Source organism: Thunnus thynnus, chromosome 10, assembly GCF_963924715.1.
Source record: "Thunnus thynnus chromosome 10, fThuThy2.1, whole genome shotgun sequence".
Taxonomy (NCBI): Eukaryota; Metazoa; Chordata; class Actinopteri; order Scombriformes; family Scombridae; genus Thunnus; species Thunnus thynnus.
This window is the reverse complement of record NC_089526.1, coordinates 14880082-14902839: the sequence shown is the minus strand read 5'-3', so window position 1 is coordinate 14902839 and position 22758 is coordinate 14880082. Positions and strand designations below refer to the sequence as shown.

Here is a 22758-nt window from a genome sequence, read left to right as displayed (position 1 = left end):
CACTTCTCCCGTGTTGTTGCATGCTCTGCTTTGCCTACTTCTCACTGATGCTGTTCTGTTGCCTCCAGTGAAAACTGGTTTTGCCTACAAATCCATTGCATGCTGCTCCCCCCACCCCCCACCCCCCCACCCTCTCTATTCATTGTTCACTCCATCTCTCTCCCTCCCTCCTCTGTCTATCAGCATCACTCCCTGGGAACCCACTTTTTTTTTTTTTTTTCTCCTCAGTATTTTATGTTGCCTTTCCCTGCATCTCCCCCTCCCCATATTCATCTATGTGCGCCTCTTTTACTCTTAATTTTATATGCATCTCTACCTCACATGAGCTCTCGACACAACGCAGCCTAACTGTGCTGTCATAGGCGGGAGTTCACTGGTTTGCATCCAACATGTGAGTGGATTTTTAAAATCTCTTTTCACCATTATTTAGCGCGCACAGTTGCATTTTGACGCTTTCTCTCAGTAATCTGGTCAGAGTTCAGTCTGGTAGTCTGGACAGAGATTGGTCAGGTTGATGGGAGTGTGCATGGATGTTGGTGGGGGTCGGCATTAGAAGTGTGCCTCTGGTAGCCCAGTATGAAGTGAGTGAGGGGTTGGACCCTGCTAATCCCCGTTAACAGATTAATTATCTCTGGGCAATATCGTGTCGCTGCCATGTTGTGAAGTCGCTTGGGCGTTAAGCTACGAAGGGCTACAATGCAACGATAAAGAGTCCCTTAGGGGTGTCTCCTCAATCTTAATCCCTCTCTCTCTCTCTCTCTCACTCTCTCTCTCTCTCTTTCTCTCTCTGTCTCTCTAACTCACTTGCTCTCACTGAGAGCTCCTCTCCCATCCATCAACACAAGCACCTCTCCACTGTCACCAGACAACCATACAATTATTGGCTATTTAATATTTCACTAACTGCAAGAATTATTGGCGTCATTTTTTTTCTCCCCTCATTTTGACATATTTTTGGCATGTCTCCAAGCCATTTTTTCAGGATGATGTTTTTTCAAGAGCATCAAGCGTTGATGGCTGGCGGTATACCTCTTTGAGTGGGTAAATATTTCACGGACACCAGGCGAAGAGAAGAGACAGAAGGAGAGAGAAACCTCCCAACACAACCGTCAGAGGTAAGAGACTGATCTCTTTCCTGTCAGCCCTCGATTATGGCTTAATTGTAGATGTGGCTGCAAAGATTATTCATGATGCAAGTGAAATATAATATTATAATTGCACATTACACTACATCACAGTGTAGTGCTAATTTGGATCCATGCCTATCTTTTCAAATATGCTTAATGGATGTTCATCAAACCATTATACTGTAGTGCCAAAATGGATTCATGCTTATCTTTTCAACTATCATGTCTAATGGATGTCCTCTCCTATGGACATTTTTAGAATAAGAAAATTGATGCGGTGATGCTTTAATGGTTTGATTTGCATTTAATGATTTTTCCACCCAGTTGTAGTTTCATCTGTTTCATATTTTCGCTAAACGCTTCTGAACTATTTGGTTAATCAGAAAGATAATGAAGTATTTTGTTCTCTTTGGGTTTTTCAGTTCGGTCAGTAGTGTGGAAGTATTTTGTCACCATTAACTTGTCATGTTGGACTCTTGCACACATCAAAGCACTGATTTGCGCTGACTTACTGACTATGAGCTGCACTCACTTACCTTCGGTCAGCTGTACTCACTTTGAGGGTACATTGTCGGAGCTGAGCATTAATTATGCAGATGAATGTAAACTGCAGAAAATGAATTTTAATTGAGAATATTCCTCTGTTACAATGGTTTTACAAAGGTAAACTCGCACCGAGCATGTAGATTATAATTAATTTCTCCTCACTGATGTAGTGTGTCATGAGGCTGTAATGTTTTCTAATAAATTACACTCATTAAGGTTGTTGTTAAGTGCCTGTTAGAAGACTTCTTGGCCTTTAATGTGAACCATAACAGATTTTATGAGGCGAATTGCGAAAGTGCATGGTTTCAGCAGCGAAAAAACTACATAATTTATATCTTCTGACTCAGAGAATGGTATTGTCATAAAAAAAGACAGAGGTGGAAATGATTTTCCTATGCTGAAGATGATCCTAAATTCAGCTGACAGAGATGCTTCAGCCTTGTTCTCATTAGCTGCCTCAAAATGGCCTTTTTTTTCCCTGTACATTCACACATCATGGAGTCTTATATCCTGCAACTGGTTCTCCCTTCTTGGATGCTGTCTGAGCTCTGTGCTGACAGAACATAAAAATGATTCTGCTGCTTTGTTTTTCTTCAGAAGCCACAGCTGGGTGAGAGTCCATCCCTCTCCTTGTCTCTCCCGTTTTCTTTTCCCTCCACCGAGTGAGCTCGAAATCACATTTATTTGCCTTCAGTTATGCAATGGTAACAGGCATGATAACAAGCTGGCAGGAGACATCACGTCAACTTGAGGCTTCCTATCTTTGACAACTGCTGAGTAACTGCAGCCCCAGGACTGTGAACCCCTCCTCACTTCCATCCGCACCTCATTAGATTGTCCCAGTAACTTTCTGGGTTTGCTGAAGAATCTTACCTAGACTTTGACCTGTCGATTTTCCAATTAGTGTTGTGCAAGAGGTGATACCACAGCAAGACAAATAACCTGCTGTCATGCATATTTTGTTGGGTTTTATATGCTGCATGGTGCACGTGTCACCACTTATTTGCTTCACAGTGAAAATCATTATTAGTACACTTCTGTCATCCATCAGTGGAAATGCTTTTCTATATTGGCCCATTTCTCTGGTGGTGGTAATCACAACAGGTAGACTGATTCTGCTTTGATTGTGGAATTATTCCGTTACTCGATTATTAAGCCTCTCAGAAAACCTTTAACGCTCTCCAAAGTCTGATAAATGCACCTCATAGACCTGCCTCACAGCTCCTATAATACATCTAATCTAATAATTCACTCAAGATAAATGATCCTTAAGAAATTCATAAATACGACGACTGACACCGAAGTCTGTGTACACTGCTGATGTGTGGCGGCGGCTGGATTCGAGTCTCTCGGCGTGTGAACCATTATGTTCAGCACCATTTTAATAAGGGAAATGGAGTGTTGGCAATGATTTGATTTGTGACAGTTGGGCTGCTGGAACCATTAAGGTGAACAGGCTTATTGTAATGGGCTTACAGCAGCCCCTGTTAACTTGTTCTGGGCCATAACCGCCCCCCCAAATCTGAATGGGGAAGTTGTCTGGCATTGAATGTGACATGTGGCTAAATCAAAACTTTTATCATGCACAGTATTTGACAAAATTGTGTGCTGCATGGATTGTAAGTGTGGATCAATAGGGACAATAAAAAAAGCCTCACCAGTGTAGAACACAGTGCTGGTTGTGGTATTGAATAAATAGCAGCTGCATTAAACAATAAAATCCAACACAGGCCTTTAGTTCAGAATCTATTTGACATTATTGGATCCTGTTTGACTTAAATGCAGAATATGAGCATTTAGCTGTGCTGTATAATGCTTTGTATCATTGCTGTTGTTGTGAATGGTTCTCTCTGTGCTCGTTCTCTCTTGAGCTGTCTTAAAACGTGCCTTTCTTAAACAGTAAAGCCCTGATGGTTTCTTAATCTAGGCAGCCAGTATCAGAAGCCTACCAGGCTCTGTCTCGCCCTCTATTCCCCCTCTGCTCTTTCATTGTAATGAGGATTCCAGTGTGTGTTTGGGCTAACTGGATTTGCCCTTTGTATTTACCCTACTTTCTCCCCCCCCCCTTGGCCGGCTTTAGTAAGAGATGCTGAACACTGAACAGTGGGTGATGATGGAGTCAAATACATGTTTTCTTGTATCGTGGTCTGCTTGGTGCATTAAACACTGTTCTTCCCCCTGTATGTATCCTGCCAGAGAGACCCCTTCAAAGACCCTGTATATCCCCCTATATAATCCGTGCTGCTCCTATGGCATATACTGTTTTTTCTTAAGGTTAAGTAAGAGGTCTATGCAAAGCAGCCACATTTTGTTACATATAGTAATGTAATCTCTCTGTTTATGGCACAGCTAATGATAATTTTCACAGATTTCTACTCTTTTTTTAAACTAGTAATTATTTACACTATAAAATGCCAGAAAATGCAGTTTCCAGTGTCCAAGGTTACATCTCCAAATGTTTAGTTTTGTCCGACCAGCTGTCTGAAACCCAAAGATGTTCAAGTTAAGATGATATAACACAGAAAATCTTTAACTCTTAACATTTGAAATGCTGAATCCAGCAAATATTTAAGATTTCTGCCTGATTAAAAGACTTAAATGATCAATCAATTATCAAAGATGCTGTTAATTAATTTTCCGTTGTTCAACAAATTTATTGATCGACTAATTATTTCATCTCTAAACACATTGCATGCGACCAAAAACCTGATATATTTCTCAAAAATATTCAAATCCAAAGATTTGAACAGGTAAAGCTGGTTAAAGTATTAATTTATGTGGCAAGTTGGTTTTATTCATCCAGTCTTATATGTCAACCTTATAGTTAGTGTTGCCATGACGAACTGATATAAGATCGGAGCAAACACCTGTGCGTTACCTGAACTACAAGGGAAATCATAAAACTCAGCAGCGCACTACAGCCTCCTCTCTGGGTGCGGTGTGTGCACTGATTTACACTCCCCCAAGCTAGTTTCCAGTAAGTATGGCTGACATTTTGACCCTTGCTTTTCTCAGGTGATCACTGGTCATAAATTGTCTCCTCTGTGCCCGGATGGAGGAGGGGCACCGTGGCCTTAGAGCTGGCATTGACCTCTCTGTCCTTTCAGTTTGACAGTGAGCTCGGGAAAGACCTTCACCCCCTCCTTACCTTCTTTCCTCTCCTCTGATCTTACTTCACATCCCGACTGCTCTGACACCTCTTCCCCCCCCCCTCCCTCACACAGGGTGGAGGAGGGGACCAGTGGCAGTAGAAAATGGCTGCCATGACAACGGTGCCCAGCTATAGCCCCTCGCTGTGGGTGAGGATGTGTCACGCCCTCCCCCGGCTGGACCTCACCATGCAGATGAGGGACAACATCTTTGTCCCTGACAGCTGGGAGTACCAGCAGGTAACGGACACCTGCCACAGTCACTTACACAACACTGTAACCACATGCTGCACTGTATCTGTCCAATCTGAGGTGGCACATTGCGTAATAATTACAGTCCTGTTGCTCCATTTGTAGCTATACATGCACAGGAATCTTGTACAATTAAATAACTGAGTGAAGGGCAATTTGCTCCACATCACACTATAAATTGCTCCATAAATCCTTGAATTTAACAGCAATCTGCAGAGCTATGATGATGGCATTTACAGTCATTTAAAAACGCTTTTTCATGCCACTTTATTGCCCTAATTATTGATGGGGACACGGCCAAGAACCCCTAAGTTCATATCTAATCTTTTTTTTCCACCTTGCATTAGATGTTTTAATGCTCTTCTGAACAGTCGAACAGCCGTGACATTGCACCTGCTTCTGTGCGTGCAAATTGGCGATTTTTTTTTTTTTTTTAAATGCAATTTGGTATCAGGTAGTGCATGAGATGATGTGAGTCCTTTAGCATGCATCCAACAGTTGCTGTTGCCTGCACGGTTTTGAATTGTGCAATTTCCTGCTGCAGAATTCAAAAGGTTTCATCCCTCTCCTCCGACGGGCCTTCATACAAACGCTCCAGCTAGCCGTGTCTCACAGTGCGTGTTTGTGACTTCTCTGCGGTACAAAGAGGAGGAGGAGGGGGCGGGGGGGGGACGCAAATTATCCTGCAGAACAGAAAGACAAAAGAGACTGAAAGTGCTCCGAGAGAGAGAATGAGAGAGGGAATGAGTAATGCGAGGAGTTTGCTGAAGAGAAGATCGGGCAGAGAGAGAGAGAGAGAGAGAGAGGGAAGGCAAAAGCGAGTCAGAGTGAGAGAGAGTGGCAGTGAATGTATTTAAGTAGGTCACAGATTATTAATAGAGATTCAGTGGTGTGGATAGAAAGAAGGAGAGTGGGAGCGAGGGAGAACGTGGGGAAAGAGGGATGGGTTGAGTGGAGCGATGGGGAGGGGCTTCAGAGAGCAGGAGGTGAGATAGAGAGAAGGTGGAGGAATGGGGAGTGACAGACGGACAGATGGATGAAGGATAATACTGTAGATACATGTTGTAGCAAAATGCATTTCAGTAATGTTGACTTTATGACATGGAGCCTGATCAAATGCAGAGTCTGATATGGCTTAGTGACATTAACGTTCACTGTGTGATACTACTGCGTAGACAGATCAGGGATTCATGGTTAAAGCCTTTGAAATAAGTATATAAGGTCAAGATTCACCTCAAATTAATTGTGTATCCATCTGTGTTAATGCATGTAGTGTGTAACTGGATCCTTGATTTTTTCATGGCCTTTTTGACACACACAATTTATATTCTCATACCTTTTTAATCACTATCTCCTGCTGCTAATGGGGGTGGGACACTATGACAAGCTACCCTCTCAAATTGCTCTTCTGCACTTGTAAAAATGAAATTAAAGTGCCATTTTTCAGATTTACTGACTTCTCTTCCTCCTCTTCTCTTTCTTCCTCAGACTCTGCTGGTTTTGTCCAGTTTATCAGCCATTGCTCTCGTTCTCTCCCTCTTGGTGGTTCTCTCCTTCCTCATACACTACTGCTGCTGTCACCGTGGTGACCGGAGCGAGGGATCAGAGGAGGAGGAGGAGGATGAAGACGGCAGCACGGGTCACGGTTACAGTGGGAAGAAGGGGCGGGGCATCTGCTGCGTCACGTGGGTGGCGGTGGCGGCCGTCACTCTGTGCTGGTGAGAAGGGGGATTCAGACGTCATTAATGACAACAGGCACAAACAGTTTGCCTTTTAGCAGTGGTGGAAGAAGTATTTGAATCTTTTACTTAAGTACAAGTGAAGTAAAAATACTCAATTACAAGTTCAGTATCAAAATCTTACGTAGAAGTAGGCTACAAAGTAGTATAAAAAGTACTCATTATGCAGAAAAATGGGATTGATTATGTATATTATTATATATCATATTATTAGATTGAATACTGATGCATCAATGTATTAGCAGCATTTTACTGTTGTAGCTGGTCCAGGTGGAGCTAGTTTCAACTACTTTGTATACAGTTATCGAGTTTAGTCCTTTAGTCCAGTGGGCCCCTCTAAAGCGACACAAGATAAATCTGGGGGGTCGTGAGATGATTAATAAAAGAGGAAAGATGGAAAAAACACACATTTTTATTCATTGTTTTGGACTTTTGTCTAATCTTTAATTTTTTTTTTTGAAATATTGGATCATTTTACTTCTTTGAGCCAAAAATAGTTATTTAAAAGAAACCATCTGAAACATGATGAAGAGCCCCGAGTAGACATTGTTTTTTGTAAAGTGTCACAAGCCAAAAGGTTGGGAACCACAATCTTTATCGATGCATTGTGTTTAATAAGCATATCATTTGTTTTTTCATGTAAAATATTAATCTGAAAGTAACAAGTAACTGTAGTAGTCAAGATAAATGTAGTGGAGTAAAAACTACAATATTTACCACTGAAATGTAGTGGAGTAGAAGTAGAAAGTAACATAATCTAAAAAAAACAGGTAAAGTACCTCAAAATTGTACTAAAATAGTTGCAGCGCTTGAGTAAATGTACTTAAATACTTTACACCGCTGCCTTTTAGGTGGAGCAGCAGCAAGGCTCTGAATCACAAGCCGTCACCCCCTCTCCATCGTCATGTGCTTTTTTGTGTCTCACACCATCACCAATGTCACTGGAGACGACAGGAAGGCTGGATGACAGCTGATAGTCATGTTATGTTGCTGTTTATCAACCACAGGCGTATGACAGCACTGTGTGTGTGTGTGTGTGTGTAGATTTTAGTGTTCAGGGGTTTACCGTCAACGTGTACTGTGTGTGAGGATGATCTCAGCTCACCCACCTACAGTACAGTGTTCATTCACCCACTGGTTTTCCCCTCAGATCTTGTGACCATGCAGTCAGCAAGTCAGTGCATTATCTCCGCTGTACATTACACAGAAATGCTGTTTGTCATCTGTCCATGACAGTCCAGCAAAAGTCTGTGAGGGGAAGCTCAGCTGCCTATCAGACCTTTTTAAATCTAAAGCTACAGGCTCAGCTGTGTGCTGTAATGAAATTATAGTGCAGTTTAATGCTTCAGCAGTGCCTGTTATTATATTCAAGTCCATTCGCAGCACGTTTATGTGCAATGCTGTCTGACTATGAAGCTATATCATAGAACATAATGTACTGGGGATCTGATTTCAGCTGTCATAATGATGTCATCATGTGCAGACTGTAGGTTGATGTGGTTCGTGTCTCCCCCTTATGGAGCGTCATGTAATTTAATGTAGTCGTCTTCCTCTGTGAAGCTCGATACAACGGCTCTCCCTGTTTTAGACCGGATGAAAAAATAATGCTGCAGTTTACCTCTTGAAAATATTTCACGTGACACTCTTTTCCTCCAGATGGTGGCCTTTGGTCACAAGTGCAAAAACAGGCGTATGTCATTTGAAATGCAGCTGCATTAGACAGCGTTCACATTTGGCAGCTTGCAATGCAAAGCACACACGGACGCAGACTCACATTCCTCCTTTTTCCCCCCTGCTTTCTAATCTGGGTCACATACTTTGTGGGAGATTGGGTCATACCATTCCTCCCGGGTTTGAGGGGATTTGATGAACATCTGGCCCGAGCCTTAATCTGAATATTTGAATAACAGAAAGATGTGTAAACATGTCACTATGTTTAACATTTCGAATACTTTTCCTTGCTGAAGCTTAACCGTTCAGTCCTAAGAGTCAGCTTTTTTTCCCCATCATCTGTTTAATCCTTTCCCCCTGCGCTCCGTTGTTGGTATGCTCATCCAGAGCACACATATCACATCCTCTCCAGCTCCATCTCCTTGTGTCACATTCATTTAAAATGTACATACACACTGAATTAAACATTACATTTATGCCTCTGCTATCTGTTCTTCTATTCCTCTCTCACACACATACTGTATACACCCTCCCACAATGTGTTCATGTTTCCTTTTTTTTTTTCTCCCCTTTGCAGTGTTGCCATAGGCATCGGTTTCTATGGCAACAGCGAAGCTAATGATGGGATGTATCAGTTGACCTCGTCTCTTCTCACAGCCAATTATACGCTAGCTTCCATCGATCTGCTGGTGAGTGCTGCTCTCCGCAAGTAAAATGTCACGCAGAATATCTACCCTGCTTGTGTGTGTGTGTGTGTGTGTTTGTGTGTGTGTTTGTGTGTGTGTGTGTGTGTGTGAGAAAGAGAGACAGAGAGATTCATGCTCACATGTGGTCTGCTGAGAGAAAAAGAAAATGGGATACAAACTCTTGTTTTATCGATTTCCCTGTGGTCAGACAGTGGTTTGTGTGTCAGACTGCTCCGCTGCGCTCGGTGGAAGATACAGGTCAGGAAAAAACTACAGTAATTTATCTGTAGATGACAATATACATATAAATACCTATGAGCAGGTGGAAAAACACGAGTGAATCAGTTCAACTCAAATCCATTCAAATCCATCTCAATAAATTGAAATAGAGCAGATTATTTAATCTGACCACCATCAAGCGACAGCATTAGACACAGTTTAAAGAGAGGAATAGTGTCATAACTCATGTCAAAAACAAGAATGGATACGCAAATGCCAGAAAATTTTGATCATTTATTGTAATAAAGGAAATAAAGTTTGGATGTGAAGTGTATTAGTCAGTCACATGAGTAGTGTAAATGTGGATGTGTGGATAAGGTAGTATAAGGTGTGTAAAGTGTGAAAACACATGCCAAACAAAAGCAACAAGGGATCTGGTTGGCACTACAATCAGGCTCATTGGGTACATTAAAGATGACACAGGAAAGTTCACACACCAAGGCAGTACACACACACACACACACACACACAATAGGTCACACAGATATTGAACAGAATAAACTGGTCCTGTATTTGAGGATGTACTATGCAGGATTTTCCTAAAAAAACAAACATACAAAAGTAGCCCCTTTCAATCCTCACTTATGACCCACTAGAAGTATGGCGCTGCATTTATCTGCAGAGACCCTGCGCTCTGGTATGTAGCTCCCAGCCAATAACATCGCGCAGGGTCTCTCTCCTCCGCTCTGCTCTGCTCTGCTCTGCTCTCTGTCTCTGTGTCATGGATGTATAAAGAGCTGCAGGTCTGTGTGTTTGCTTGACCGAGAACGGGGCTGAGCAATGCACATGCAGAGCAGAGAGACAGCGGATAGGATGATGCTCCGTTCACACCTTGTTTGTTGTGCTTTAGAACGTAACGGATGTAAAAAAAATCAGACGTTTTATCACTCGACCACCGCTGCTCTCTCTCTCTCTCTCCCTAGTTGAGCCGGAGAGGAGGAGCCAACTTTGAATGCTGTGTGTTTACAAACATCAACCAACAAATCCTGCACCTTTAACAAACTTCTAAGAATTATACTTAAGTATGCTCCAAAGCGCTCACTTAAAAGTTCTTTTCTGAGAGTGAAGATTAAGACATATTTATATATTGACTTACACCTGCTGTACTCATAGCAAGGTGTAGGAGTAACTCTAGTATATAGTAGGAACAGCCAATCAGAGACTAGGATTTACTCTACATCTGTGCCATTGTTTATTCATTAATAAAAAACAGTCCTCACCTGCAAAAACATATAAACAATTATATTTCTTAAAAAGGTCATTTTATTTGTGTGAAATCTTTAATATCAAATGTAGCAAATGACATGAAATTAACAACAATTTAAAATATTTAAATTTTTAAAAAGGAAGAAAGAAACTCTGCTGCAAAGTTGTAGAAGAGGCACATTAAATAACAGGCTAAAAGCCTTTTTATATAACCTATACACTATTCTGAATTAATACACATTGCTTCAGCTAACATGTTATTCATCTTAATATTCCTAAACAAGTCCTAGAAGGTTTGTGCTCACCTCTGTCTCCGTACTGCAGCCATCTGGGATCTAAAAGATCTTAAATTATATTATTTTTAATTCAAAAGAAATTTGATAAATAAGGGTTTTATCTCTCTCTTATTTCCAAAGTTTAACCAGTAGCAGTTTGATGATTTCAGGAGCTGAGCTTGTTTTAGTTTAGATTACAAGGGACACGCAGACCCAAAATGCCCAAGTACATCTTCAGTTCTCCATACGCAACCACTCAAAGCAGACCGTGATTCTTGAGCATCAACATCTCTAATATGTGGATTACATGCCACTTAACTCCCCTCACATTCTTCCTTCCTCCCTCTCCAGATTTCAGACACGATTGCTGGGCTGCAGCTGTCTGTCTCTGGCCCGCTGACCACAATGGAGGAGCTCTTTACTGGCAGTAAACCCTTCCTGGTGTCGTTGCGGAACTGCCGGAGGTTATCAGAGAATGTGATCAACCTCCTCTCCTCCATCTCCCTGGCCCGGTCCAGCGTTGACGTCGGGCTGGGGAATGACAGCAGTGTCAGTGGGGCGTCCATCATACCATTGACCCCAGTACCGCCCTCAATGGCTCCTACAGTGGTCCCTACCAGTGGCCTCATGCCCAACCCCTTTTCACCTGGCTGGGCAGCCAACACGCTGATGGTGAATGAGGACTACAGGTGAGGCTGCAGTCCAGAGAGGCCAGATGTTTAATTCAAATAAACATTTTTTTTTTGGATGATTATTCATAAGAAATACTAAATACTGCTCAGATCTGTGAGTATTGATTAATCTCAGATTCGATTCAGGATTTGATATTTTTACTTGTTGATGAAAGTGTATTAGTGTGAGTAGAGAAACATCAATATTTCCTCCTGTTTGTTCAAAGTATTCAATCAGAAATGCCCCAAAAAATTATATCTCCTGCCAAACCATCAGTAGTGAACATGGCCAGTGATAGTCAGTTTGGCCTGGGTAAGTCACTGTTTATGTGCTTTACTGCCTCCAATTTGACCCTTAATAGTTTTGTTCATACATGTTTTTCAGTCTGTTGGTAACTGTGCGAAACATAATGATTCCTCTTAAACATGCTTCAGTTTCTCATAAAATAGATGGCATAACTTTGTTCTTATTCCTTTTTTTAGTAAAATATCTTGATTCTTGTTTTACCCATTTACAAAACTGATATAACTGATATTGATCTGTTGAATTTCCAGTTCAGGCATTTAACATTAAGGGCATTAACACATAGATTTACTCAAGCAGAATATTGAGTTTATCCAAGTATATGGAAAGACCCATTATGACATTTTACAACTGTTGATTGTACTCTGACAACATACTAGTTCATTTAGCAAAGACGTAACATGCAGACAATCTGACGACAATGACAACAACAACAACAATCTTAGCTGTCTAGACATTTGAAATGGTGATTCTTTCTCCATAGTAATGTGAACAAACCCCCTTGGTGGTCAGTTGCACAAATATCAACATGCTCAGGCTGTTTATTAACATTCCCACACCCTGCTCTTAAAGTGTTGTAAGAGCCTGAGAAAACCATCCAACCCAGCTTCTCATAAATGTTGCATGTTTATTTATTACAAGTTTGTTGAGGTAGTTCAATGAAATTTCTTTCAAGATGACAAGATGTCTTTCCTCCTCATGAGATACTTTTATATTCCGTGAAATGACTTTAACTTATAAATAAAGGTGCATAATATCTATTGAGTAATATCAATATGAACTGAGCTTAAGCACTGCTTCTCGTAAACAGATCACACGCAGAAAAAAACACATCCTTCCCTTTAACAGTAAGTTAAGTAAGCTTTGACCTCATCCTAAGTGCATTGCTTCTGTAACATGATACAAAGGAATGTGTTGTCACTCTTATCTTTATATAGAAAATATTGCAAAAGGGAGTAACAAAAAGACCAGTGATAAACTTTGAGTAATGTCTCCTTTTTTTTATTTAATCCTAGATCAGCGCAGTGTCATCAGAATCTTATCAATCTTATTACACTTCCGGAAATTTTAATTCTGGAAATACTGGAAAAAAATAGCAAGTTTTGATGACAAATGAGGTGGAAAAATCTGAATCTGGTGAAAGGTTCATTTCACACAACAAACTCAGAATGGCTGGGATGAAAAATCTAATAGAAAATAATAATTAAAACATTTTTTTCTTACATACGTAAAAGGTGCTAAAGTGAGAGACATAACGTCTTTCCAACAGTTATCATCAAAAATCCCTTTGTAGCCAGTTGTTTCTGTGGCTCTTCTCAGCGGAAGAACAGCTCAACATAGCGGTTATAGTCACATGTTTTGTAACCAGTAGCTTCTTTTTTGCATGTGTGTAACCACAGTAGAGTTGTATCAAAAAAGCTTTCTTGTACACATTTTTAATAGTTTAACAAATAAAAAAGTTAAGTCACAAATGAGTAAAATCCATCCTCTGAAGCCTGACTATGAGACCAAGAATGAACTTTAAGGCTCAACATTAATACAGTGTTTAATTTAGTGACAATTGCTGTATGTGGTGTTTGTTTTTTTTACAGGTGGCTGTCATATGTGTTGCTGCTGCTGCTGGACCTCATAGTATGTCTGTTCATCTTACTGGGACTGGCCAAGCAAGCACGCTGGCTGCTTATCCTGTGAGTGTACACACACAAACACACACACACACACACACACACACACTCATGTATCTTTAAAAACAAACCAACACAACACAATGCTGGCTTGATGGTCAGTGTGTCATCTTGGCTGAAGCGTTTGCGCTGTTCCCCCACAGGATGACCGTGCTGGCGTGGCTGGCGCTCTTCCTCAGCTGGGGCTCCCTGGGCTTGGAGACTGCCACTGTAGTGGTGAGTAGGCCGAGTGAAACTGCTATGGTGACAGAACTGGAGGGAGGAGGAATAGGAAGTGAATGGGACTATCATGGGAGGGATTGGCTGGCTATTGCGGAGGAAAGAGAGCTTTAGGAGGCCGACCCCTGATGGCAGGCCAAAGCGGTATGTGTGTGTGTGTGTGCGTGTTTGTGATTTCTGTGCCCATTGTGCTAAACTGTGAAAAGACCTGCCTCCTAGGGAACGCTGCAGTCATGGCAGAGGCCCAAAAAGGCTGGAAAATGGGGCAGAGATTAAAGATTCAATGCGCGTGTGCACGTTTGTGAACAAAGTGTGTTTGTGCATTAAAGTGCGCGTGTTTCATGTAAGTGTGTTTGCGAGTGTGTGGGCGTTTGGCTTCGAGAAGTAAAGATAGAAGATGAAGAGAAGTGCTTTCAATGAGAGTGAGGAGGGGAGAGGAAGAGCGGGAGAGTGCCTCTCAAAATCAGTTTATAGAGCGAGTGAGATAGAGTGAGTGATAGAGACAGAGAGAGCACAGTGCAAGCCTTCGAGCTGTTACTGTACCTCGGCCCCTTGGGACTTCAGACTGAGCAAACCAGAAGGAAAAGCGAAGTGGAAGTGAGAGTGTAATCCTGTGAAAGTGAAATTCACAAACACGCTGCTGGACCATGTTCAGCTAAAAGTCCAGCTGTGCTTTTATCGCCCACACATGACAACATCACCAGTGTGTCCGACAAGCAACAGTCCCGCCAACGGTGACATTTATCAGCAACAAAGAGCACAGAGAAAGTTTTATGCCCATTTTCAGTTTGTCTTTTGAAGTTTGGCTGGAGAGGGCATACTCTCTGAAGGGGGAGACAGTTTGGGTCTGAGCTGGGGGTGTGTGAAGGGGGGTAAATGGTGCCTGTTTTTCTGCATTGCTGCCTGTTTTTAACAGTCTCAGTGTCATGTGGAGCTGGCGGGAGATGTCCCAAGGCCTGTGGGTCCGCACAGAGACGCTCTGTCCCTGGTCACTGACAGGGAAACAAAGGGCCAGCTGTGGGCCTGCCCACTTTATTCTGTCTCGGGGTCACCGCTTTTCTTGTCAGCCGCCGGGTTCTCTGTGTGGCTCTCACTCCCTCTTCTGGTGGGGTGATTTCAAGCTGAGCATGTTTGTGGGTGCATTATCAATGTAAAAATAGGCAAGAAGGTGCAGTAATGTACAGTAGGGTCCAAAAGTCTGAGACCAAAGTGGTCTGAGCACCACTTTGGTCTCAGACTTTTGGACCCTACTGTATAGAGATGATATGGAAAAAGAGGGCAACAGATGTGAGTGATGAGCTAATGGAAAGATATTTGGATGTCAGGGCATAGCGCAGGTTTATCCAGGACAGCATGTGATGCAGGCAGCAGCAGCAGATCAATATCTTCCAGTATACTGTCAGCTGTAGTCAGATATCTGAGGCGGTAAGTATGTCAGTTGGTCAGTGTGTCTACTAACTTTTCCCTTGTGATCATTTCCTCATCTGTCCCTCTTCTCCTGCTGTTTTTTTTTTCTCTTTGACCCTCTTTATCCTGTCATCCCTTCTCGCTCTCCCTGTCACTCTTGCTGTACCGCCAGGCTCTCAGTGACTTCTGCTCAGATCCAAACACATTCGTCCTCAACTCCACCCACTTCAACACTGGCACCAGCTCAGGTACAGTAGAAGTCTGTTCCTGTACAAGCAACGCTGTCTAAAAATACCCCCCAACCCCTCAACTGTGCTCATGTCAGCAGAAACTCAGTATAATGAATGTTAAATGTTCCCACATCTTTTCTATTGTCCACTGATCTGTTGTGCACTGGTGTTTTGTCGGCCATTCAGATGTGTTGGATTATTACCTGACCTGCAGCAGGCGCATGAACAGTCCGTTCCAGCAGGTAATGTGACCTCTGTCAGTCACATGTTTTATCTATATAACATATTACATTACAGGCATTTAGCTGACAGTGATTTAAAGGGGACCTATTGTGCTCATTTCCAGCTCTATATTTTTATTTTTGGACACCACTGGAGTAGCTTTGCATTATTCACAGCTCAAAAAACTCCTTATTTATCTTATACTGGCCGTTTATGCAGACCCTCAGTTCAGCCTTTCTCTAAAACAGGCTGTTTTAGATTCCCCTCCCCTCTGCTCCCCTCCCTAAAAGCCCACTCTGTTCTGATTGGCCAGCTTCAGGAAGCTTCCCGCAGCTCTGGGAGAAGGCTCTGGAGGCAGCATAAACAAACTATAGTAGTCGGATTTTGCTTCTTGTTCTTGTTCTTTACTCAAAATATAAACTTCTCAAGTACATCCGTACTTTTTGAAGCCAAAATCCGATCTGAAATATGCAAATGGTCAGCACGAACATCCGCAGCAACAAAGATTACAGCAGGATGTCTCTGTTTGGTAAGGCTCATTACCGCTTTATTGTTCAACATCTTTATCCTGTTTGTGTTCATCTCTCTATACTTTTGTAGCTTCTAATGAAATCTCTGTAGTTTGAAGTGTAGTTTCTCTCTGCGACATCTGCCTTATTTCACTGTTTGCTGATTGCTTTCAGCTGTAGTCGAGTTAAGTTACTGCTGATGAAAACCCAACATTTCCTGCTTTTGCTGCTTCAAATTAAAAGCTTTTAAATGAGTAAATAACATGAGACTTTCATTGTGAAGAATTTACAGGAAATGAAACGTGTTTATCCACTGTTTTATCAGAGCTTTGTTAGCGTCAGCAGATCAGTTAGAAATAATGCAGGGAGGAATAGTACAAACAGAAATACCATAATGTTAGCGGAGCAGTTAACTCCAACGAGCAGCTGACACACACACTGCAGCGCTGGAGCAGAGGACCATATAAAGAAATCCATCACACGTTGATGTTGGCTCAGGCTGGAAGCAGAAAAAAAACGTTGGAAACCGAGCGTTCAGAGCAACCCGAAGCAGGTGCTTTCTGCTCACAGGGATCACTTCTACATATGTTTACCTCATTATTTGAAACTTTGGCCACGTTTAATATGAACATCTAACATTGTAACATTATATATATATATAACTGAAAATAAAGGAGAAGCATAATAGGTCCCCTTTAAAGTAAGTGAGCAGGCTGCATGTCAAACTCACTCAAGGGTGGATAAGGACAAATTATTTGAGGACAGGATGCACAGCTGTTGCTTGGGCGTCCTGTCCTCAAATGATTTTCTCCCCTGATAAATAGCTACACTCTCAGCATATTAATGGTGTATTTGAACAAGAAAGTAAAATAAAAGCTCATAATTCAACTGACTTGTGGGCTTCAGCTGCTGACCCAGTCGCAGAGGGCACTGTCCAACATCCACACACACCTCTCCAGCCTGGAAAGAAATGCTCTCCCACAGTTCCCCAAAGCTGAGGTAATGTTATATTGTACGACAGTAAAGAAATAACATTTCTGCCACGTGTTGACCAACTTTGCGGTGATTTTTCTCACATGCTCTCCCATTTTTTTGTAACTGCAGAAATCACTCAGGGATGTTCAGCAGATACTCAACTCCACAGAGGGCAACTTTCATCAATTGGTGGCACTACTGAACTGCAGAGGTCTGAATAAGGTAACCCAAGGCATTAAGCATTGCATATAACAACCAATAACAACTAATCAACAGGCTTCTTTGTTTACGTTTATTCCTCCTTCTCTGGTTTTCCGCCCTTTACTTTTAGGACTATATTGACTCGCTGAAAGGCCTGTGCTATGATGGGATGGAGGGATTGCTCTACCTCTCCCTCTACTCTTTCCTTTCTGCTCTGGCCTTCACTGCCATTCTCTGCTCTCTGCCAGGTGCCTGGAGGAGCTTCCCCAGGTGAGAGCAGGAGTGTTAAATGTGCATGTGTGCATCTGCAGTGTATGTCAGAGATCTACACAAAAGAAACACGTGTGTAGAAGCGTGTGTGCAGTGTACTTATGTAATTTTTGCTGCAATCATTTTAAAAAATTGTTTTGTAATAAAAATAAGGAGAATCAAGGTATTGCTTTTTTCCTGCACTCATTTATTCTCTGTAAATTTCCTGCCAGAAACACTGCCAAAAGTAGTTCAAGAAAAGGACTTTGGCAAACAATGATGATTGAACTCAAGTTGAAGTCCTCGAGCAGCAATAAATCTTACTTCTCCCACAGTGTCAGGAGGACGTACACTCCTTGTTTCTTGTATTCATTAAAAAATAATGTCCTGATCATCCACATGCAGATTGTGGTTATAACATGTGTTTATGAATACCACTTGGCATGCAAAATGGAAAAAGTAAAGTTTGCTAAATAATAGGTTCTTGGGAAATTTCAGAAGATCACTGGCATAAACAAAAGTTTAACAACATAATAATGTTTCAACATTCCACATAAATGGCTTGTAGCAGGATGTTTTCAGATAACCTTTGAGAGCAGGTACAGTTTGGTATTCAGGATTTTTGGGTCTGTGTATATATATATATATATATATATATATATATATATATATATATATGAAGAAAAGTAGTTATTTTCAGGTATGCTGAAATCCACATTCAAGCCTTTGTCACGTGTCCACAGCAAAAAGCCAGGTTTGGTATTTGTTTTGTAATTCTTTATTCGTTAAAACTTTATTGGCATGTATGTTAAAGTTACATTATTGTATCAAAAGCTAAATTTCATATCTATAATTTAGGAGTGCTGCTTGTTTAGTAGTCCTGTATCTTAGTAGCTTGGTGGTTTCTGTGGTGGACAACTGTGGTTTGATACATAACTTTTAAAATCTGAATTATGCATCTCATCCTTTTTTTCTGGAAATATTATCATGTGTCATGTGTTACAGGCCTGGTTCAGGGAAAGTAACATGAACAAGAAAACTAAAATTAGGTTTGAAAAATTAAATTTATCAAGTAAAAAACAAAGAAAGGAGGGGCTCTTGTAGGTTGATCAGCTGCCACTGATTGGTCTCAGCTCCCTGAAAGGAGGAACAAAGGGCAGGTACACTGAAACACACTACATGGAACATAACGCATGTCAAAAGTTCAACGTAAACAGAATATGTAACTACGATAATACAGCTATGAAGAGAATAAAGTATGAAGACACTCGTCATTCCTCTGCTCTCACACACTTCCCTCTCTCTCTCTCTTTCATGGACGGTGACAGTGAATCAGAAGAATACGAAGACTCGGACAGCGAGAGTGAGGACCCCTTCACCTCCCATCAGGCACGTAGACAGACGGCCTCGGGGTCTCAGCGAGGGGCCATGGCCCCCTTCTATAATTACCCGGGGGCCGGGTGGACACCCCCCTTTTCTAGCGCGCCGCCCCTCCCGTGAGTAACACAGACACACAGACACACAGACAGACAGACAGACAGAACGTCCCAGAGGAGGTTGCCCTTAGATACAGTTTTAGCTTCAAGCTTGTACCTACGGGCAACTTTTGTACTCATGCCCCACCCAGATCAGAGATTTTAAAGAGTCCAGGATGTAGTGTGCCAACACAGTGTTTACATTAACAATTCATAGAGACTATTAATGTGTTTTTGTGCAGATACATAATCTTTTTGGTGAAGACATTCAGCTATGACATCAGATATTTTCCCCTCATGACACACACATAATAGTATTGACAACATAACAACAAATACATCTTGACACGAGAGTAGACAGATTAGGTAGTTAGAGTGCAGAATAGTCAGCTAGGCTCACACACTTTTGTCCATATGTAGGATTAGAGAGCTGTCAGGTTAAGCACATGCATTGCAGACAGACACACAGACAGGTCAATATGGACTACAGTGTAGGCAGAGAAACAGACACAACTCCAGAGGTCTGTCTGTCTGTCTGTGTGTCTGTCTATTCGTCTGTCGAGTGTTTCCGGACAGACGACGTAGGCCGCTCGATCATTTCACAGATCTTGTCTCAAATGGCGTCCTGTCTCCTAAACAGTAGTAGACTACTGCTGTGTTGGGGGGAAGGGTGTCATTGACGAGGCCGCGCTCGTAAAAACTCTGCCGCTGTGAGGCTCAGGTTGACTGTAGGTAACCCCCCCCCCCCTTACACACACACACCCTCCTGCATCACTCTCATCTGTCTCCTCGCTGTGGTGTCTCAGATTATCTCTCTGGATCTGTCCTTGCTCTTCGCTCTTCATCATTCCTCCTGCTTCCTTATTTTTGACTCTCCCTCTTTCTCGCTCTCAATTTTCTCATCTTATTATGCTTTTTTTCCCCCTTTTCTCCCTCACTGAAGTTTCCAAGCTTAGTTAGTGCTCTGAGAAACCCACCTAATCGTGGACTATTTAACTTCCTATTCTCCTGCCAGCTTATTATCTTGACTGCTCCCATATCTAATATTAACACACGCAAGCCTGACTTAAATGGCAAGGTGCAGGAACTCAGCTAGCAGTCAAAACAAAAACAGTCTACTCCTCTTAAATGGAAACTGCTCAGGATTGCTTTAAAAGCTTTCTGGGGTTTATCATGCAGATAAATAGATTCATTAGAAAAACCACATTACAGCTGAAATGAGGCTGGTGAGTCATACACAGTCCTGAATGCATGTAGTTGCAGATTACTCTATAAATCCTGCAGTGCATCATCAGTCAGGAGTGGACTGTGCGCCTGCTGCTGGTGCTCAGAGTGCCTTGCTTGTGCCCCGGTGGTACTAATACCAACTAGTTATTCTGCGCACTGTATTTTTCCACACTATATTTCTAACCGCTCTTTCTCCTTCTTTCCTTTTACCTGTCCTTGGCTCCCGTCACCCTTGCGGCCCTCTCGTTCCCCTCTTGTCTTTCTCAATGTGTCTCACCCCTGTTTCCCTCTCTTCTTCATCCTCCATTCCTCTCCTGTCCTTGTCTCTTTCTATCTCTATACAGGACTCCAAACGTTTCCTCCAATGGCAACCCTGGCTATGAGAGCCTACCCTTGACTGACAGGCAGTCCCCACCCCCCTCTGTGAGTTCCTCTGTTCTTGTGATGCCATCACAATCTGTGCCATTTTATCATTGCTGTCAGTGCACACGCTCACTTTAATCAGTAGCAAACGGGACTAACGTGGTGGTGGAGGGGCTTCAACCTCGCAGGACCCTGTGGGCTGGCCTTTTGTTCTTTTTTATTATGCCTGTTCATAATGTGTGTGAAACATGAAAGAGTATTAACATGTTACTGACGTAAACATGAGAGATTGTCCTGTTTTATCGTCACTATCTGGCCATTTTAAAAGATCCTCTCGACCAAAACAACTTTTAGAAATAAAACAATTATAAAAATTCAGCTTTGAAAGCCTATTCTTGACAGAAAAAATGAAGGAAATCCTAACTCAAGGTTCCCTTACTCACTTTTTTCTGAGCTTTTAATCACATCTCATGGTCTTCCTCGGTGAATCAAGTTTGAAGTTAGTCTTCCCTCCGTATACAGTTGGACCACATGTAATCATTAACCAAAGTTTCATACTTAAGTCTTGTGATGACAACTGTGTCATCTCCATGACAACTGAGCAAACTCCATCGGCTGAGGAAGACCCTGAGATGCAGTTGAAAGCCTGGATTAAGCTAGAAAGGGGACCTTGAGTTGAGTTTTTTTTTGGGGGGGGGCAAAAAAATGAACATATTTTCTTGTTACTTTAGTTGTTCTAAAAATCTCCTAAAAATTCAGTAATTTACTTATTTTTCTCTTATTTGAAAAACCGTAAAATCTGCATAAATTTATTAATGCCTGTTGGTCAGATAGTGGGTAGAACATGAACTGTCCTCTACTCTTGATGAGTTGATCTTCACATGGGTGAATAACATATATTTTTCTCTCCCTTTTTTGTATTATTTTCTCTCGATACACCTTTGGAACCATCTCAACTTGTCCTCCGTTGCATCCGGTCGTTATTCTGGACGTACAGTACTCTCCCAGCATGCTGACTGGTTACGGGGGAAGTCAATCACACCCCAACCCTGCCCATTCAAGGAACCTATATTCACGTTGATTTTTTTTTTTTTTTGGTTTTGTTTTGTTAGGAAATGTATAGAAAAAAAAATATGTTTAGTTTTCATATGAATGGACACTTTACTGAAATGAAAAAGAACTAATCTAAAATAAAATGAATGCTAGGTGTGAATTCAAAGTGCGTAACGTCAGTACCACTGAGTATTATTACTATTATTAAAAGCACATAAAAGAAACAAGTCTAAATGGACTGTTGATATAACCGACAGCGATAATGCTGCAAAGGTACGAACCAAGTCCACTTGGTCTAAATTCTTTCCCCTTGTCTGTCCAAACTCTGTGTAAACTGTGAACAGTGGTGAGGCAAGTAAGAATGGTATTGACGTTACTACGTTGTAGTTTTATATTCTTAAATGTATCAGTACCACCAATTTATTTTCAGGTTTTTATATAAATATTGTTGTAGAAAAGCACTGGCACGTAGCAACAAGACACTTTTTTTTCTGTGAATGGTTATGCAGTTCCTTCACTTGGTATAATTTTTTTTATTATTACTTTTTATAGGTGGCAATTCTGTATTTTCCTTGTATTACCTTATGGTATTCTGTATATCTCACTGTCTATAATATCTGAATAATCATGAACCTTTGCTCTTAAAAAAAAAAAATACTTGAGGACTACCAAGACCCTGTTTTAATGATCGAATGGAGAAAACTACAACTGCCACTCAAGTCTTGAGAGTGGAGAACTACAAATCCCATGCAATGACAGCAGGTACATAGCAATATGATTCTTGCTACTGGTGCTGCAGTAGCTCTACCGTAACTAGCAATAATAACTATGTATAGCATTGGGTTTCTGAGATCTCTCCAAGATGTTTTGTGTATATATGGTATGGTATGTTGGAGATTTCATTGAATCCCCCATCCTTGCCAACTGACCTTGTTAACCCTTGAATTGAGTTTGTATGGTATTATCAATGCTCCTTTTGAATGGCATCCTTTTACACTCAAGAGTCTAATATAAATAAAAATAACTTCAATAACCTGA

The 22758-nt window shown here is 41.6% G+C and overlaps 1 protein-coding gene across 3 annotated transcripts; it reads left to right on the top strand.

The window, feature by feature from the left end:
• Positions 1-161: 161 nt before the first annotated feature.
• On the top strand, positions 162-22758 carry ttyh1 (tweety family member 1). 3 transcript variants are annotated; one of them, XM_067601316.1, is made up of 15 exons: positions 163-1115; positions 4898-5062; positions 6563-6792; positions 9062-9173; positions 11282-11619; positions 13498-13593; positions 13734-13806; positions 15389-15464; positions 15633-15688; positions 17084-17176; positions 17282-17374; positions 17484-17623; positions 18931-19098; positions 20649-20727; positions 21665-22758. In XM_067601316.1, the coding sequence occupies exons 2-15, from the start codon at positions 4928-4930 to the stop codon at positions 21746-21748; spliced, it is 1773 nt and encodes a 590-aa protein (XP_067457417.1). In that variant the 5' UTR covers positions 163-1115; positions 4898-4927; the 3' UTR covers positions 21749-22758. The 3 variants fall into 3 exon arrangements, with proteins under 3 accessions (XP_067457418.1, XP_067457417.1, XP_067457420.1); XM_067601319.1 differs by having other exon boundaries at positions 166-1115; positions 18931-18991; XM_067601317.1 differs by lacking the exon at positions 20649-20727 and having other exon boundaries at positions 162-1115; positions 18931-18991.

Excerpts from the sequence above, each read along its gene's own strand:
- ttyh1 (XM_067601316.1), top strand. The coding sequence starts at position 4,928 with ATGGCTGCCATGACAACGGTGCCCAGCTATAGCCCCTCGCTGTGGGTG. Across the intron at positions 6,793-9,061 it reads GCGGCCGTCACTCTGTGCTG|TGTTGCCATAGGCATCGGTT; the intron begins GTGAGAAGGGGG and ends TCCCCTTTGCAG. Across the intron at positions 13,594-13,733 it reads GCACGCTGGCTGCTTATCCT|GATGACCGTGCTGGCGTGGC; the intron begins GTGAGTGTACAC and ends GTTCCCCCACAG.